Source organism: Eublepharis macularius, chromosome 3 (genome assembly GCF_028583425.1).
Source record: "Eublepharis macularius isolate TG4126 chromosome 3, MPM_Emac_v1.0, whole genome shotgun sequence".
NCBI classification, from domain to species: domain Eukaryota; kingdom Metazoa; phylum Chordata; class Lepidosauria; order Squamata; family Eublepharidae; genus Eublepharis; species Eublepharis macularius.
Genome location: NC_072792.1, coordinates 92,736,907 through 92,756,067, shown reverse-complemented (window position 1 = coordinate 92,756,067; position 19,161 = coordinate 92,736,907). Strand labels below are relative to the sequence as shown.

The window sequence follows — 19,161 nt, the reverse complement described above, 5'->3', positions numbered from 1 at the left end:
GAGCCAGTTTGGTGTAGTGGTTAAGAGCACGGGACTCTAATCTAGAGAGCCAGGTTTGATTCCCCACTCCTCCACTTGAAGCAGCTGGGTGACCTTGGGCTAGTAACAGCTTTCTGGAGCTCTCTCAGCCCCACCCACCTCACAGAGTGTTTGTTGTGGGGATAATAATGCCATACTTTGTAAACCGCTCTGAGTGGGCATTAAGTTGTCCTGAAGGGTGGTATATAAATCAAATGTTGTTGTTATGACATCACTCCCAGGAAGTGACATCATTGTGCAAGGCTGGGAAGCGTGCATGTTTCCCAGTGGGCCAATTTGGGCCCCAAATGGGCCTTATTCAGCCTGTTTGGGGCCCAAATCAGCCAGCTACAAAGCAAAGGAGTGCTTTTGGGCTGGTGAGATAATGTCAGTGACATTGTCATGCTGGTCCGGGAGTGCACCTGGGAGACCCATTCCCCACCTTTCCCTCCTGTTGGCCAGATCAGGTAAGTGGTGTCAGGGGGCAAAAGGTGAGAGTGTGGGATCCACCACCCTCAATGGAGGAATGGGATTGCTAGCTGAAAACAGGAGGCAGGTTCATTGGTGGGTAAGAAAAAAAAAGGAAGCAGGGAAAGGGAAGGGGAATGCATCTATCAGGAGGATAGAGGAAATAGTATGGGGAACAGGGGGAAATGAAGTTAGTCCCAAAAGTCTTTTTGGTTTTCTTCTTCTACATTCCTAATCCCTACCCCCACTTTACACATGCGCAGGCAGACTAATGCAGAGTTGGGTCCTTCCAGGACCGCTTTTAGAAAATATTCTTTTCTCATCTTGCATTTCTCCATTGTGTGTGGTGGGAGAGGGAGGCAGCCCTCCACTGCAGAAGCTTACTTCTTGTCATACTAGGCATTTCTGTTTGCACAATTCCAGTGATTTCAATGCCAGCCACAGCTGCTGGCGAAACGTCAGGAACTACAATGCCAAGACCACGGCAATACAGCCCGGAAAACCCCCAACAACCATCGATTTCAATGAGCCCAAAGTGCCTGGGTGAGAAGAAGAGAGCTCCATGGACAGTCTCTACAGTGCCCAGAGAGAAGTGCATGTGGAGCAAAAATATAAGATCCAAGGCACTGTCCTCCCTATTATCAGATTCCCACCCAATCACTGGAATGGTTACGTGTCCCTTGTTCTTTATCAGGAGAGCTCTCTAAAACCAGTGAGCCAGCGATGGGACTGGGGAATGTCAATCTGGGGTGACTTTTTTGTTCTGAACATGGATTCTAGTTGGCTGGCACATCTCCCACTGTCCTGTAGAAACAGAAGGTTAAAGATAGAACAGGGGAAGAGAAGATTCTGATTGGGATCTCTTGAGGAGGAATGAAACAGAAAATAATGCTCGCTAAAGCAGCAGTGAAGGGGGGAACAACCTGACTGCAATCAGTAGCAAAATGCCATGAACAAGGTAGGATCAAAAGATGGATTTTGGAGGGGGGTGGGCTTCATCCCTTTGCAAACTCAGTATGTTTATGCTGAAAAATTGAACCAGTAGAACGTATGGCTCAAACATAACATGTTTTAAATTCCAGCTGAAGAAAATGCTGTGTGGAGCCTTTAGTAGGGTGCCTGATCTCACTCATGAATCTTAGCTGTTTAAAAAGGACTGGAAATTACATTATCCTATACCATCAGCACCCACTCAATAAATATAGATAAAAAAGTCAGACAAGAGAAATCCCTACAGAGCTCTGGTATTGATGCCCAGGAACTGGACAAGCAGTGCAACAATTCTCTGCAAGTAATGAGCAAGCAGCTGAGAAGGACATGGTGTCCTTTTTGATTCATGCATCAGCCTTTCAGAGAACCTATTAATTGTAATCCCCTCACACTTTATGCTTCACAATGAATACCTGTATGTGCCAGCATATAAGGGTTATCTGCTACCATTTTGAGGAAGAACATTTATTCCTTATTTGCCGTATACCAAGACACAGGCTAGATGAAAACTACTGATACTTAGTACTTCTTCTGGAATACATTAAAACTGGGAAGAGAAAAAGAAATGGAAGCTTTGGCAAGCTTTCCAATCAAGATAACATATTTATGCACACATAACATAGGCTGCAATTCTAATGATGCTTTCCTAGAAGAAAGTTCCACTGAATAAAATGGACTGACTTCTGAGCAGACCTACCTAAGATTGCTCCTACAGACTACTCATTCAGCTCATTTAAAAATATCATTCCTGCAATCATACCAAAATCAGGCCTTAACTACAGATTGGGGAACAGTAATTCAATAATTACCCATAGTACAATGGCACAGGATCTGCTGGAGGGGAAGAGGTTCCAGGTTTCCCATAGAAACCAGGCACTGGCATAGAGCTTGAGTACTAACATCCATTCTCAGAAGAAAAATGGCAGGAGGTAGATTAGGAAAAGATTACCCAGCTCCAAATCTCATTCCTCCATTTAAATACATTGGTTCTTATTGTCAATATTTCAGTGCATTTGGACTTCTCTAATGGTTTCCTTGTAGCCCTGCCTTCTCTTTCTGCATCACTTGAGGAATTACAAAAGATTAGCCCCAGATCTGCTCCCAGATTCCATAATATATTTGAGTAAATAAGGAGACTGGGCTATGTAGCTGAGGCAGACAGAGAAGCAGACAAAAAACTCGCCAAAGTGCCCCCCAACGAAATAGCTCTCCTTGCCTATTTGCAAGAGACAAACAGGACTGCAAACTTGTTGTCTTTTAAAAATACAATAAATAAAGGCAGCCTAACTTTGTTTTTTACAGCTGAAGCAATTATTTTCTTCCAACCATTTTGAACCTGTAATTACTGCATTAAAAACACCAATTTAAGGCAAGTTCACACATTACCATAACCACCTGATAGTACTACTCAGAAGAAAGAGATTGAATCGGCAGACAAGAGCCATACTAAGCCAAGGATCTAATTGATTGGGAGCAACAAACAATAATTCCCCACTGAGAGTTCTCTTTAGGCAGAAAATCAAAGAGGAGACATGATTTGCTTTTTCAAGGAATAAAATTGTTAGTCTCTCCCACACAGACAAACTGCTACGTAGGAGCTCTAGTAAGCACAGACAGTTGTCTTTTGTAATTGTATGTATTTATTTATATATAATTTCAATTTATAGCCTGCCCTACCCCTGAATACACATGGCTCAGGGCAGTGAACAACATTATGATATAAACATTCATACATAAACAATTTGAATGATCCATAATTGAAATGATCTCAGAACGGTGATAATAGTACAGAGTCAAAGTTTTATCACTACCCCACAACAAACAGAGGGAGAAGGAAGAAAAAGGAGGAGGGGGGTGTCTACCAGGTACCCTTAGAGTCACAGAGTCAGATTCTCTGGGGGACATGCTTGTTCACCAGTGGGCAATTTATGCTCACTCTAGGTGAGTGGCTATTTGGAAGCCTGCTTTAGAAGCTCTTGTGTCACTATCAAAAATAGAAAGAAGTTCCTCAGTTGTGGTTTGTGCAACTCAGTTCCTTTGTTACCTGCAGTCAAAGGTAAACTGCACATTACAGAGATCACACATTACAGAGATCACTGAAAAGAGCTTGTATGTGACACTGGACTCAACTGGAGCTATAATGTGAGGGCTGGTCCACACACCATTCTATGTTATATGCAAAACTGATGTAGTGCAATGGGCACCCTATATACTATGGCCATGGCTGGAATCCACTACCAGTGCCTTCTCTGTGATCTTTGTTAACATGGATGCCAGTTTTCAGGATTGCTCCTGAAAAGGCATACTTTATAGAGGGGATGTTCTGTTTCTTTTACTATGCTTTGGATTCAGTCCATGGTTAAAATGCTAGCCAATGTTGATTTATGATTAACTAAAAGGTTTGGAGATTAAATAAACCATTTTCTCCACATATAACTCTCTGTATATTAATCTCTGTGGAATGCAAAGAAAGTACCCTCCTTTTTAATATATCCATCTCTCCCCGCCCCCTCAGAGCTGAAGGCAGGGCAAGACCTTCTTACTGCACCTTGTAAATTTAATCTGAGTGCTCCCCCCCCACAAAAAAAAAACACTAGATGGGGAGCTGAAAGAAATGTGTGTCATGGCCTTGAGTATTCATACACAGGCATGACCAAAATAGGTCAAGAAAAAAGACAAGGGTCTGTTTAAATAGCAGGCAAAACAAAATAGACTGGCAATTCCCCAGGGACTCTGTCTGACAAAAGAGTCAGAGGTAAGCAGGGAGCAAGTTTACAGATGACACTAAATGATTCAGGAGAGTGAAAACCTAAGCAGACTATCAAGAAATCTCTGAAGGATTAATGCTGATCTGGGCAAAAGGGCAACAAAATTACAATGGGAAGAAATTTAATGTAAAGTGACACTCATGAGGGCAAACAGAGATGTATCTGTGTGGGCTTCCTAGATACATTGGTGGAATCCAAACAGGGATCCAGGTAAGTTCTTGGGGTTATGGTAGAAAGTTCAACATCTATTCCATATGCAGTAGCAGTACAAAAAAATGCAAATTCCATGCCAGAGATTTGTAAAAATGGGATTGAAAATAAAATGGCCACTCTCATAATGCCTTTATATAGTCTGTGTTAAGGTTCCTCAACATGGTGCCTGTGGGTGTCAGGGCACCCACCAGCATCTTTCTTGGCACCTGCCAAGTATTTTTAGAAAGTGAGTGGGGGCAGGTGGGCCTTTTGCCCAGCAGGACTTCTGACTGGTCATTGATCTGATCATCTGTGCAGATTTTAAAAACACTACTTTGGCAGCAGCTGCCACCATAGCATAACAAACTTCACTGCATGACTGAAGGTAAGCTGTGTGTATGCAAGAAAATATTTTTAAACAATAAGCTCATCTGAAAAGACAACTTGTTAAGCAGAGCTTCTGCCTGAAAACGTTGGAGAATTACTTTCAGAGTTAAGCGTAACCTCACTTTGACATTTTGTGGTTGTCTCTGGATTCTGTGGTAGCCATTTTGTGGTTGTGCCCATCACCCTGAGTCAGAATTCCAAAGGTGCCTGCAGCCTCAAAATGGCTGGGACGCAGGTCTATTCTGTGCCCTCATTCAGAATATTGTATATGGCTTTTGTCATTCATTCCAAAAATCATGTCATAGATCTGTATACAGAATACAAAAATGTAGAGATATCCTAGCAGTGGACTGTAGATTTAGGACAGACAAAAGAAACATACAATGAATTTATGGAATTTCTTATCTCAGTATGTAATGATGGCTACTGGTTTAGGTGGTTTTAAAAGCAGATTAAACAAATGGGTGGAGGATAGGTTAATAAGGCTGCAATCTCATGAACACCTTACTGGGAGTAAATACCACTAAATAAAATAGGAAGGTTAACTTCCAAATAAACTCTCTTATGATTTCTCCCTACATGGCTAAGTGCAATCCTAAACAGAGTTACACCCTTTGAAATCCATTGAAATTAATGGGCTTAGAACTAGAGGAGGGCATGGACTGGGAAAACCACATGGACCACTGTCCCGTGGTCCATCGATTTTCATCGACCACGGACCACGAACTTTTCATGGACCAGTCCAGTTTGCGGACCGTTTCGTCGATCTGTGGTCCGTCATTTCTGGGGGCCCTGGCTCCGCCCCCTTCAAACCCAGAGAGCCCAAACTTGCAGAGAATCTTCAGCAGCCTCTCCTCCAGCCACCCTCCAAGTGAGGTCAAGATTGCATTTCGGACATCCATGTTCAGACCCCCAAAGTGGCCACCCCCAGGAAACTTCCAGTAGATACTGGAGTCACAAATGCCAATTGGCTTGCATTGGCTAGCAGCACCAAAAAGTTGCAATGAGGCAAAATGAAACAAAAGGGTGGGGGAAGAGCCCCCTCACTCACTACGCAGACACATTCTCAGGCATTGTCTAAGGAATTAATCCTTGCTCTTTGCTTGCATACTGGCTACAGAATGTCCCACCCTCCCCTGCAGAATGGGGGCTCTTTGCTTGGCAGGCAGAACTGCCTATCAAGGTTTTGAGGGCTAAGATTGGCTGCAGAACATCCCCGCCCTCCCTAACAGACTGGAAGCTCTTTGCTCCCCAGGCAGAGCTGCCTATTAAGTTTTTAAGGGCCCCTAAAGATCTGCGAATGTGCCCTCCATTGCCTAGGGAATTGATAGATCAATGCCAGGATGTCTGGACTCACGGACAACGGAACAGTAGACTGGCCCAGGTGACCAAAATTCGTGAAAAAGGTGAGTTAACGAACTGTGTGTTCGCAAACCACGAACTCGGCTGGACCATGCAGAATTTTGGTCTGTTTTCTGGACTGTGCCCATCTCTACTTAGAATGGTGTAATTTTACTTGGGATTCATGCTGAAACTCTGTAAATCATTATTAGCCATGATAGCTAACAAGAGCTATAGTATTAAGAGAAAGCATTACTTTGAATACCAGTTAGTTGTGGGACAAATAATGGGGAAGAGTGTTGCCTTTATGCATGACTTGCAATTTTATTGGAGGCATCTACTTGGTCCATGTTGGAAACAAGAGGTTGTGCTAATGAAGTCCTAGGTCTTCAGGAATCTTCCTTCTGAAGAGTACTACATCAGCAGGAATCTTCTTACGTTCTCAGGTTCACAAATATATTTTGCTTCTGATTTCCACAGAAATTAAAAGAATCAGTTATTGGAATTCTTAATTTTCTGAGTGCCTTTCTCTCTTGATAAGATTTAAATTAATTTAATTTAAAAGTTGATATTTACAGAGACACTCCAAATGAGCACATCAATTTAACTTCAAGTTAGACTGAATCAGTTGGCATACAGCTTTCCCAAAGTTTGCTCAGCTATTAACAAACCATACTGAACTAGTTCTGAATACTTGCAGAATCATAGCACATGAGTATTTAATGGCATTATACTGAATTTTTGCAAAAGTATATTTTGAAGCAAACAGGGATTAAGGTGTATAAAAAGTTTACCTCTTTTTTTTGCAGGGTATAACACATATTCACGGTTGCTTCTTTCGCCAGTTTATATTATTAAACAAAGTTTTTTATTCCTAAGATGACCACAGCAAATCAGGTATCATAATGTAATGATGGCATGTCATATAGTCAATCAGATCTAGCTATTTTACAAGGTCACAAAGCAAAATCAGAGTAAGAGCAGGATATGTTATGCTCACTCTAAACAGACATCTGAGTAATATCACAAAGCCAATAAAATTTGGCTACATGATGCCAAATTAGAGGAACAGCAATGCTTCCTACCAGTATTCCAAATGACTGAACATTTTCACCCCCTATTGCAGACAACATATCTCACTGATGCATAAAGATCTTTACTGGTAACCTAGCAATTTCTGAGACCAAATCAAAATACAGATGCTTGCAAGCTTTAAATAACTGGGGAACAAGGTTGTTGAAGAAGTATGTGCTCCTACATGAACCTGCCTGAATGAGGTTGTCATCTGAGGCCCTATTTTGAGGCCCTTGCGTTCACAAATGCTGTATGCAGACATGAGGGAGACAGATTTTTCTACTACAGTGCCTCATCTGTGGAATTCTCTTCCACATAGCTCCATGACACCAAATTTATTAATTTTCTGGTGTTAGGCCAAAGGGTTTTTATTTCCTAAGCCCCTTGGGAACTGTTAGTTCTGTCCCAACAGGTTTTAAAAAATGGATTTTATGCTGGAATTCTATGCATGTTAACATGGAGAAAGTCTCTATGGCACCCTCTGGCATTCTCTGGGGAGCATGGAAAATCATAGAAATGTAGAGCTGGAAGTAATCCTTAGGATCATCTAGTCCAACCCCCTGAACAAAGCAGGAGATTCACAGTTACTTCCCCGTCACTCCCCCAGACACCACTGCTCTATGCCCATACAAAGCCAAAAACCTCCAGGATCCCCAACTAATCTGGCCTAGAGGAAAATTCCTTCCTGACCTCAAAGTGGTGATCAGTATTACCTTGGGCACGTAAGAAAGGGCCATGAGATCTTAGCATTGGCCCATCTCTTCATGCCCTCCCTTTTCCTTCATGCCCTCCTTCTCTAGTCTTGTCTTAAAAACCTCCAAAGAAGGAAAGCTCATCACCTACTGAAGAAGCCTGTTCCACTGAACAGCCAATCTGTCAAGAAGTTCTTCCTAATGTTTAGCTGAAAACTCTTTTGATTTAATTTTAGAATGTTGGTTCTGATCTGACCCTTTAGGGCAACAGAAAACAACTCCGCTCTATACTCTACCTGACAGACCTTCAAATAGTTGAACAGGGCTACCATAACACCTCTCAGTTGACTCCTCTCCAAGCTAAATATACCCAGCTCCTTCACTCTTTCATCTTAAGACTTGGTCTCCATACCCCTCACCATCTTTGTTGCCTTCCTTTGTACATGTTCCAGCTTGTCAACATCCTTGAACTGTGGTGCCCAAAACTGACCACAGTACTCCAAGTGAGGTCTAACCAGAGCAGAGTAAAGTTATGCCATCACTTCGTGTGATCTGGACACTATACTTCCGTTGGTGGTGGAGACTGCCCTCAAGTCATAGCTAACTTATGGTGACCCCCGGTGGGGTTTTCATGGCAAGAGACTAACAGAGGTGGTTTGCCATTGTCTGCCTCTGTAACCCTGATCATCATTGGAGGTCTCTCATCCAATTGCTAACCAAGGCTGACCCTGCTTATCTTCTGAGATCTGATGAGATCAGGCTCACCTGGCTATCCAGGTCAGGGCATACTTCATTGATATAGCACAAAATCACATTGGCCTTTTTAGCAATTGCATCACACTGCTGACTCATGTTCAGTGTATGATCTACTAAGTCCTCTAGATCATTTTCACATGTACTGCTGACAAGACAAATCTCCCCCATCCTATAATTATGCCTTTGATTTTTCCTACCTAAATACAGAATTTTATATTTATCATTCTTGCAATTCATTTTGCTAGTTTTAGCCCAGTTTTTCAGCCTGTCTAGATCATCCTGAATCTTGATTATATCTTCTACTGTATTTGCCCCTCCCAATTTAGTATCATCTGCAAATTTAATTATCCTCTCTATTCCTTCATCCAAGATATTTTACATCTGGGACTTTTTCATTGGTTCTGTCCCCATACTACATTATTTTTTTCTCCAGAGTTCTGTGCACATGGACAAAATACTGATTCAGCCTCCAAACTGATACCCAGACTTTCTGTGTTCTGCATGGAGAAAGACTATATGTGCCACAGAACTCATCTTTGGCTTTCTGCTGCTTTTTTCTCTGTGCACATACTTGGATTTCCCCGCCCCCCGAGCAAAATCAAACTGCAACATTTTTGCAGTGCAGAATGCTTTCTTCAGTGTGAGGCCTGCCTTTTGCCCTCCACTTTATCCCCTTGTGTCTTGATTTGTTGAACAGTGTCTTCCCCTCAGATTTTTTAAAAAATTAAACAGCTATGTTGCCTTTAAAAAAAGATGCCTAAAAAAAACCCCCCAAACCTTGGAGCTGATAGTAGAGATAGGCACGAACCACAAAACAAACTAAAATTTGTCACAAATCAGGCTGGTTCATGTTTCACGAATCTGCAGTTTGTGGAAGCCCTATTTTCACAAACTTCCATGAACAGCTTTGCCAGTTCATTTGGTTTGTGCGGGGGTAAAATGCCCCTTTCCGTGCCACCAGGGCCAGATCGACGGGGGGGGCAGGGGGGTAGTCTGCCCCCGGTGCCACCAGGGAGGGGGTGCCGGGAGCAGGGGCCGGCTGCCAGAGGGCGCAGGCAGCAACACGGGCAGCCTTGCAGCCCCCCGCGCTGCCTTTCACCTGCCCCGCAGGACAGGGGGCGGCCGGCTTGCCGCGCACCCCCTGTCCTGCAGGGTAGGCAAAAGGCAGCGTGGGGGGCTGTGGAGCCACCCACACTGCCTTTTGCCTGCCCAGCAGGGCAGGGGGTGTGTGGCAAGCCGGCCGCCCCCTGTCTTACGGGGCAGGCAAAAAGCAGCGCGGGTGGCCATGCTGCCTTTTGCCTGCCCTGCAAGGCAGGGGGTGCCCGGCAAGCCGGCCACCCCGTCCTGCAGGGCCGGCGAATGGCGCGGGCTGCCTCGCAGCCCCCTGCGTTGCTTTTGCCTGCCCTGTAGGGCAGGGGGTGCACGGCAAGCCGGTTGCCCCCTGCCCTGCACGGCAGGCAAAAGCAGTGTGGAGAGCTGCGAGGCCACCTGCGCCATTCGCCTGCAGGGAGGCGAATGGCGTGGCGGCTTCCCAGCCCCGCATGCTGCCCCTGCTTCGCCCCGCATGGAGCAGCGTGAGCAGCACAAAGCAGCCCAGCAAAGGTTGCCCCGGGCATGGGCAACCCTAGATCCGGCGCTGCGTGCCACTGAGCAGTGCCGGTGGCAGTGGAGCTGTGAGCTTAAGCCAGCAGTCCCACTGTTCCCTTTGACCTCTGCAAGAATGACCAGGGGATCCCCTGGCTGCTCCTGCAGTGGCCGAATGGAGCGCTGGCAGCAGCAGGGCTGCGGGCTTAAGCCTGCAACCCCACTGTTCTCTTTGACTGCTGTGAGTGTGACCAGGGGATCCCCTGGCCGCTCCTGCAGTGGGTGAATGGAGCACCTGGTGGTGGGGCTGCCAGCTTAAGCCCACAGTCCCGCTGTTCCCTTCACCTGCTGCAAGAGCAGCCAGGGGATCCCCTGGTCCCTCTTGCAGCAGGAGAATGGAGTGCCCAGTGGTGGTGTGAGTTCATGGTTCCTGGTTTATGAAATAGGACGAACCGCAAACCGCACGGTTTGTTTTTTTCCTGGTTCATGCCCACCTTTAGCTGATGGGGGGGGGGAACACTGCAATATGGCTAACAGAAAAACTCTGTAGAGAGCCCTGAATCCCACTTCATATTTTAAAGTTATCTTCTATGTTGCCTGTGCTTTTAGTCCATTTTTGGGTGCTTTCTTTTAAAATTTAAATACAACAACGTTGCAAAGTTGGTATCTTAAAAAAAACCAAACCAAAAACCTTGAAAGTGTCCGCAGCCAATCAACTGACTTGCCTTCTTTCCCCAAAAAGTCCACAGAAACAGAGCATTTATGTAGCACAGAAAAAAAGTAAACACACACCTCTTTTTTTCGACTCCCTCAAATTAAAGAGAATTAAAGAGGTCCAAACTGGATCTTATCCTCACAGATTACACTTACTCAGTGTAAGTGTGCATGTGGAAATTTACAAGGTCATTTATAAAGATGCTGAACAACACAAGGCCTGAGACAGATCCCTGAGGCACTCCACTCGTCACTTCTCTCCAAGAAGATGAGGAACCACTTACAAGCACTCTTGGGGTGCGATCTGTCAACCAGTTACAAATCTAGCTAACAGTAGTAGGACGCAAATGACATTTTACCAACTTGTTACTATTTTTACCTCATCAACCATTTCTTCCTTGTTTGTGAGAATCAGATCCAAGATAGCAGACCATCTTCTCCACTTCCTGGAAGATGAAGATGTCAGCAAGATAAATCAGGAATTTATTAGACCTTCGATCAGATATCAGGGTAATTAAATCTTCCATTGTAATGATCTGCCAAGACACTTTTCAAAAGACTCCACAAGGGCTGTAAAGCTTTATTAAAAGAGTCTAGTATCATGATCTTACAATGGCTATCTTACGATTGGCACTGTCAAGAATAAAGCACCGCAAAAGCATAGACACGTATATCATTCCCAGGCTAGTATTCCCCCACCCCCCTCTTTTCTGCTGGGAACTATCTGCACAAGGGTGGATAAAGCCTCCTGTGTGAGGACAGTCTTTTACCTACTGTGGCAAAATGAAAATACTGTTAATAGAAAGTGAGGAATGGAAATAACCATATTTTAATCATCAGAGGAAAAAGATACTAAGAATTGTGCTGTACAGTAATTTTCCATGATGTCCACTGTTTGGAAAGGAACTCTACTGGGAAAAGGTCTAGATGGAGTAACTCTTTGGTTATGAAGTAAAGCCAACATTTTTGAAAGATATGAAAATTAACAAATTGGAGAATCATCATATTGGCTAATGTCCATCAGTAATTGTCTACTTAATATTTAATTATGTGTCGAATTACACCCCTTAATATATTTATGGAAAGCAAAGTGGCATCACTATTGTTGGTTCCATATGTGGGGTATCACAGTAAAATAGAATATAAAGATTTAACCTACTTTTTCATTAGCAGCTAATTGTTTTATGTTGGCACATGATGGTGGTCCTCTGAAACTTCATCATTGGCCTTACTGAAGTCAGAGGCATCACACAAATCTTCTTTGGCTTGTATGCAAAATGTGAAACTTTCTGCTGATAGTTCCTCTTGCAGCTAGTGCTATATATAGCACGCACTCTTTTCTCAGCTTTCTCAGTATGCTGATTGATGTACTTATTTTTAATTCATTTCATGGAGCATGCTTTCAGTTTGAAAGTGTTTTAGTAACATCAACATATGTCCTTAAGGGTTTTTTCAGTCCTATGTGATTTTTATTTTAAAGGAGAGACAATGGGATTGTCCAGATGTCTGTATTTGTTTCCATCTCATCCCCACAAGTGATCCTAAAGTATTGTGATGGTAAAATCCAGCCTATAACTCAGAACATATTAACGTTTCTGATGTAACAGCAAATAGTAGTAATAAACTTCTGATTAAACAGCTCTGCTATTAGCATTTTAAAAGCTAAACATTTGTCAGCCATTTCAATTGTTCAAGGGAAAAATCCATATATTTGTAGAGTATATTGGTTTAAAATGAAATATACGTTGATTTTATTACTTTTTCCTTTCTCATTATATTTCTTCTGATATACAGAACTTACCTTGTGTCAAAAATAATATCCCTGCTCTCTCATTAGTATAACTGGGAAGAAAAGATCTATCAGAGACTTCATAGGCTTGAACTGAAAGAACATTTTAATCTTGTAGCAGAGCAATGCAACTGTACATCTCAACTTTATTTTTCATGAAGAACACTGCATTGCCAAAGTAAACATCAAGTTAAAGAGAGTTCAGATTGGTGATCTTTTGTCCATGTGGTCATCTACAGTTTAGTAGGAAGAAGTTATTTTTTAATCTTTTTTTTTCTTAGGTTACTAGACAATTATACATGATCTTGATAGGAAATCATGATACATGTATTTAAGCTGTCTTACACAGGCACAAGCAAAAGACTATTTGGTATTCATTTCTTTGGAGGGATGGTGAGTGCTTTTCATTTACTAGTATTGCCATCATGCATTTCAGTTCTGACTTGAAAAGTAAATCAAATCACTAGACGTCGAAAAAGCTTTCGATTCGGTAGAACTACCATATCTCATACAAACACTGTCACACATGGAATTTGGAGAAAAATTTCTAAATATAATTAATGCGATTTATCATCAACCAATAGCAAACATCAAGATGAACGCTAGGTACTCAGAAAACATATACATTAAAAGAGGCACAAGACAAGGTTGCCCCTTATCACCCTTATTATTTGCGCTTGCCCTAGAACCCTTCGCAGCTGCTTTGAGAGAAAATAATCATATAAAGGGAATAAAGGTTGGCCCCACAGAATACAAAATCAGTTTGTTTGCGGATGACATGTTGCTCTACTTGACTGAACCATTAATCTCGTTGTCCCACCTCGCATCTCTACTTGTAAATTTTGGAGCAATATCAGGATTAATAATCAATCAAACAAAATCCTACTATCTCACTATTAACACCCATAACAAAATGACCCAACAAATAAATAAATTGTATAGTTTCCAGTGGTCCCCGTCACACCTAACCTACTTGGGTGTTAATGTCTCTCCGAATTTGAATGAATTGGTAAAATTAAATCACCTCAAATTAACGAACCAAATTAAATCAGACATTGCAAATTGGAATAAATTAAAACTCACGTGGTACGAAAGATTTCATTTAATAAAGGCTTTTATTTTACCAAAATTTCTCTATATGTTCAGAGCGATCCCTCTCACTATAAACAGATCATTAATAGCACAATGGCAAATACTGCTTAATAAATTCTTATGGCAAAACAAGCACCCGAGAATTGCCTTTAAAACCATGAGAAGGAAAGCAACAAGTGGAGGTTTCAATTACCCGGATTTATTTTTATATCAATCAGCAGCAAGACTGGTCAATCTCCTACAAATAACATCCAACTCCGTTTCGCCGGATTGGATTAAGATATCACAATCCCATCTACAACACTGGGACCTCACAGACATAATTTGGAATAAAACAAATAATAGACCACAAGGTACCAAAAATAGTTTTATGATATCGTCTATATTGAAGACGTGGGACCAATTTAAAATCAAAATTATTCCAAAACTGTCCAGATTTCGACATTTATAAATCAAGAATAGTTCTCACCGGGGTGGAATCAGTCACTCATCCTAAGTCTGCGACAAGCAAAGGTTACTAGGCTAATTGATATCGCCACACAGTCAGGGCTAATAGAGAAGATAGAAATAGAGAAAAAACTAGGAAAAAAATTACAATGGTTTAGTTACCTACAACTCTCACACATGACAGAAATAATAAAACTAAGAAACATCATGAAAGAACCTCTGACAGACTTTGAACATATACTAAACTCACCTTCATATCAAAAAAAAGGGATGATAGCTAAATTGTACAAAATATTGTTAAACACAGTGGAGAATAAACATCTTAGCTGCCAAAACAGCTGGAGCAAGGACTGTTCCATTGAAAAGTCCGCAGAGGTTTGGAAGGATATATGGTCATCCGGCATATTTAATTCAAAAGTCATTGTAACTAAACTCCAAACATTTAAAGTGATACACAGATGGTACCTAACCCCCAAAAAGCTAGCACTGATATCAACTAGATCGTCCCCTAAATGTTGGAAAAACTGCGGTGAGGAGGGAACATTTGCTCACTGCTGGTGGGAATGTAAAATAGTAAGGCAATTTTGGGAGGAGGTGTTAATGAAAATTAAAGATATCACTACTTATAAAATTCCTTTTGATCCGAAACTGATTTTTTTAGACCTATGGGGAAATCTGTACATTCCCAAGATTAGAAAGGAACTCGCTGCTTCACTCTTTATTGCTGCCAAAAGTGCTATCGCGACAGTTTGGAAATCAAAGAGACCACCAACAATTGAGACTTGGTTTTCCAAAATTTGGAACCATTTTATTTTAGAAAAAATAAGTAACGATATACAAAATGCAGAACAATTTACAGAAAATACCGGTTTTATTGACAAATGGCTTCCTTTTTTGGAATATATAGAAAAACACGATTTACAACCCAACTCAAAAATATTACAAGTTGTCACAAATAATGGTTACCTTTCGTTCTATTAACCTGTCTGCATAACTGAGTTGTCATAAGGATGCATCAATGATATTCTTTAAAAAATAAGGTTTATAATGTATTGTATACTGGATTTTTGACTTGACTTGAAAGATGTTTTTGATTGTAAATGATATGTTGCAACAAATGTTCAATAAAAAATTTAATAAAAAAAAAAACTAAATCAAAATATTAGCTGAAGGCATGGTAGTGCGTAATTACATTTGCACAGCATATCTCAGAAGCTTACTCAGTATCTATCCTACCCTTTTTATTGATTGTGCTGTGCAGAAACACATTATGTAGCTAACAGATTTGTTGTGCAACAGGACTGAATAGTTAAGTCACTTCTGCAGCTAAAGCATTTGGAATGAGTGTTGAAATAGGGAGAGCTGATTGGGTCAACTGATGTAGCTAATGATTTCCATGGTGCTTTCCTTTGGCATCTACATGTATGTTGTGATTGTTGTCTAAACAACTAACAATTTTATTTCCAAATAAATATTTTAAAACCATATCCTACACAATGAAAATTAACTTATAAGCTCAGATGAATTGTCACTGAATGAAATCTTTATTTTAGTGGACCTAGCCACACACACACACTGTTATTATTTGGCACTATCAGATTTCTGCTGCTTATATGGGGATTGATTTTGAGTGTCCAAGTTTTTGAACAAACTAAAAGTGCTGTGGTAGTGAAATGTCTTGATGGACCTGAAACATCTTGAGTTTCCTTACATGTGAAGGAAGGACAGGGTGCTGGGTTAGGAAAAAAATGAAGAAATTAAGGGGTTAAAAACTAAGTTAATAAGCAATAAAGATACTAAAACTGAAAATAGATATTAATGGTGGTACAAAATAAATGAATGTGCATAATGCGGGCATAATGGTCTTGTTATTCCGAGCACTCTTAAAAAGTTTGTTTACCACCCGCCACAGGATTTATATACATTTTTGGTTGTTGTGGGTTTTCCGGGCTGTATTGCCGTGGTCTTGGCATTGTAGTTCCTGACGTTTCGCCAGCAGCTGTGGCTGGCATCTTCAGAGGTGTAGCACCAAAAGTCTTTTGGTGCTACACCTCTGAAGATGCCAGCCACAGCTGCTGGCGAAACGTCAGGAACTACAATGCCAAGACCACGGCAATACAGCCCGGAAAACCCACAACAACCATCGTTCTCCGGCCGTGAAAGCCTTCGACAATATATACATTTTTAATGGTAAAACAGGAGTAATTCCTCCATTACTTCTGTTATGGGTATAAGTTCTTTCACCATTGTACAAACATACTAGAGAAAGGATCTTTAAAGGACGAGGAATGTTCATTCCATTTTCCTAATTCCCAATAACATTTGCTTCCCCCAGTCTCATAAAATTCAAATGATATATGAAATTGACTAGACTATATATACAAGCCTCTTTTTCAACAAGGAAATTTTGATCTTTTGTTTTCTTTTTAAAGTGCTCCATGAATATCTTTGCAAATATACACTTCTCCTTTCATGTATGACCGAAAGGCACTATCCAATATGTACTACCCACAATAACACCAAAATGTCTTCATGTCATGGTAATGCTGGTTCTTAAATTTTGGTAGTTTAATTGCTATATTGCTCTTGAGCCTATTAAGGGGATAGGAGTTGGCTTTGCTTTTCCCAGGTGCTGCCAGAAATAGTACAGAAGACTAAAAAACAGGGTGACCAAAGATAATGGCAAAGAGAAAAATTAATATATATGCCAGGCACAATGACAATTTCACTATACCACCTCTTTGTGGGTAGGCTGATATTAGTGGTGCTGCAATGATTGATACTAACTGAATGAAGATATTCCTAGAAAGATTCAAAAAGCCAGTCATGGTTGCTAGACTTTTAATAACCTTATACATTCTTCAGGAAAATAACCCAAAGGCTTACTATATGCCCAGTTAATTTTAAAATCTTTACTATGAGAAAAACAATGATTCACCCCTTTACTTATTCGTATCATAGTCTGTTTCATGCTTGCTTTCAAAAAAATTAAGGAAATAGACTAAAAGTGTCCAGCAATAACATCTCCACATGGCTGTTTCCCCCGCATTTCCTTGCCTTGTCCTGTGTAATTCCCATCCCCCTGCCACCAGGCTTTAAAAAAAAAAATCGGACTTTAAAAAAAATCAGTAATTGACAAATGGCTATCGCACAATAATCTACTGGAATGATCTACTCATTCCCAGCTTTCATTTTAAAAAATAGTTCTTTTATAAGGGGAAAGCTGCAGTTTAAACATTCCCGTATAACTGCTCAAGGAAAAGGACATGTCTTTTTACAAAATGAAACCCTGGACCTAGTATATTGTTGCCATAGAACATCATTGCAATCTGTTAATTACTGAATTTTTAAAAAACCAGGTGTTGACCAGTGGTGGGCCTCTAGTTTTTTTTTTTTAAATCTTCATTTCCTGTCTTGTCTGAAGCAGTGATGTCCACAAACTGGATGAATTTTAAAAATGCTTTTTTTGTTTTGCCCGATCATCACATTTCCTTGTCTGAGTCCCTGACTTGACAAGGTTTATTTTTAATTTCAGCAATGAATAATGATAATCACCTATTTATTTTTATTTTTTTTTTAAAAGTCAGCTATCTTTGTCACTAATGGTAGCTTGTCATAAAAACATTACCTTAATAAACAAATACAATTCTGGTCTTAAAGCAACAAATAAGATGTTGCTAGGTTTCAATTTACAAAGCAGAATTCCCATACAATTTAAAAATGGTGCTTTTCTTAGAATCTATCAATAAAACACAGCAAATTCCAATATACCATTTACCAACTGTTAACAAATTGTCAAATGCTATTTTCACATAAGCCATGTATTAATCTGTTGTGGAATTATTATATCTTTCTGCAGATGAGCAAAAGAAAGTTCAAGAGGATTTTGATATAGACATGGATGCGCCGGAGACAGAGAAGGCTGCTGTGGCAATACAGTCTCAGTTCAGAAAATTCCAGAAGAAAAAGGCTGGCTCCCAGTCTTAGTAGCTACCTCACAGTTTCAGCATCACCTCTTCCTGGTCTGACAGGAAATGAAGATACAAAAAAACCCCTAGTTGCATGTACAGAAATGTTCACTATTTAAAACTCTATTGGAAGATATTAAAACTATGAAGTTTATTGCGTGGTATAATATCTACATATTTCGATTCTCATTGCTTCTGTAACTAACCATTTTACTTGATGTCCCAATAAAATGTTAAGATGAAGTTACTTCAACTGTCAATCTTGATCTGTCATGTTATATCAATCCAGCAAGCCCAGCACTATAAATTAAAACAGCCCAGATGCCTATTTTCCTCTTCACTTAAAGCTTGGAGGCACAGCACCTTATGTTAACAACTTCTCTCTGTCTCTTTGCTGAGAAATGAAAGCATAAATTCTCCTCTCAGCATACCTCATTTGGTGAGACCAGATGCCAGCCATATGGGACAATTGACAATATTTTCTCCTAATGAGGTGAACACTCAGAATATCACAGACAGTTAATTCTGGGTGGAGTGTGTGTATGTCTCATGTTCTAGAGAATGTCTCATGTTCTAGAGGATAATATGGTTTCACTAAAACAGTTTATTTTATTTACTTTAGATTTTTATTCTGCCCTCCCCATTTCCTCTTAAAATATCCAACATTCAGTTTGTCCCCAAGAAATAGTAAACATTTCCCAGTCGGAATTACCTCACAATATCAATTTTTTACATATATGGAAACTTCAGTACACAGATGGCACTTTGCTGCCCTAACAAGCTCTCCACTTTCTTCAGAGGAGGCAAAGCTCCATATGTACAAAAGGAGGCTGTCTACTCTATTGAAGGGAGAAGCTCAGTGGCAGAGCATCTGCTTGGCA

General features: G+C 40.8%; 1 protein-coding gene across 1 annotated transcript in view; it reads left to right on the top strand.

Annotated features, from left to right (window-relative positions):
* The window catches only part of PCP4 (Purkinje cell protein 4), a 104,381-nt gene extending 85,854 nt beyond the window's left edge, over window positions 1–18,527 (top strand). The window contains exon 3 of the mRNA XM_054974716.1: window positions 18,172–18,527. Within this exon, the coding sequence (XP_054830691.1) occupies window positions 18,172–18,299 (128 nt within the window). The 3' untranslated portion in view covers window positions 18,300–18,527. The remainder of the gene's footprint in view (window positions 1–18,171) is intronic.
* The last annotated feature ends 634 nt before the right edge of the window (window positions 18,528–19,161 follow it).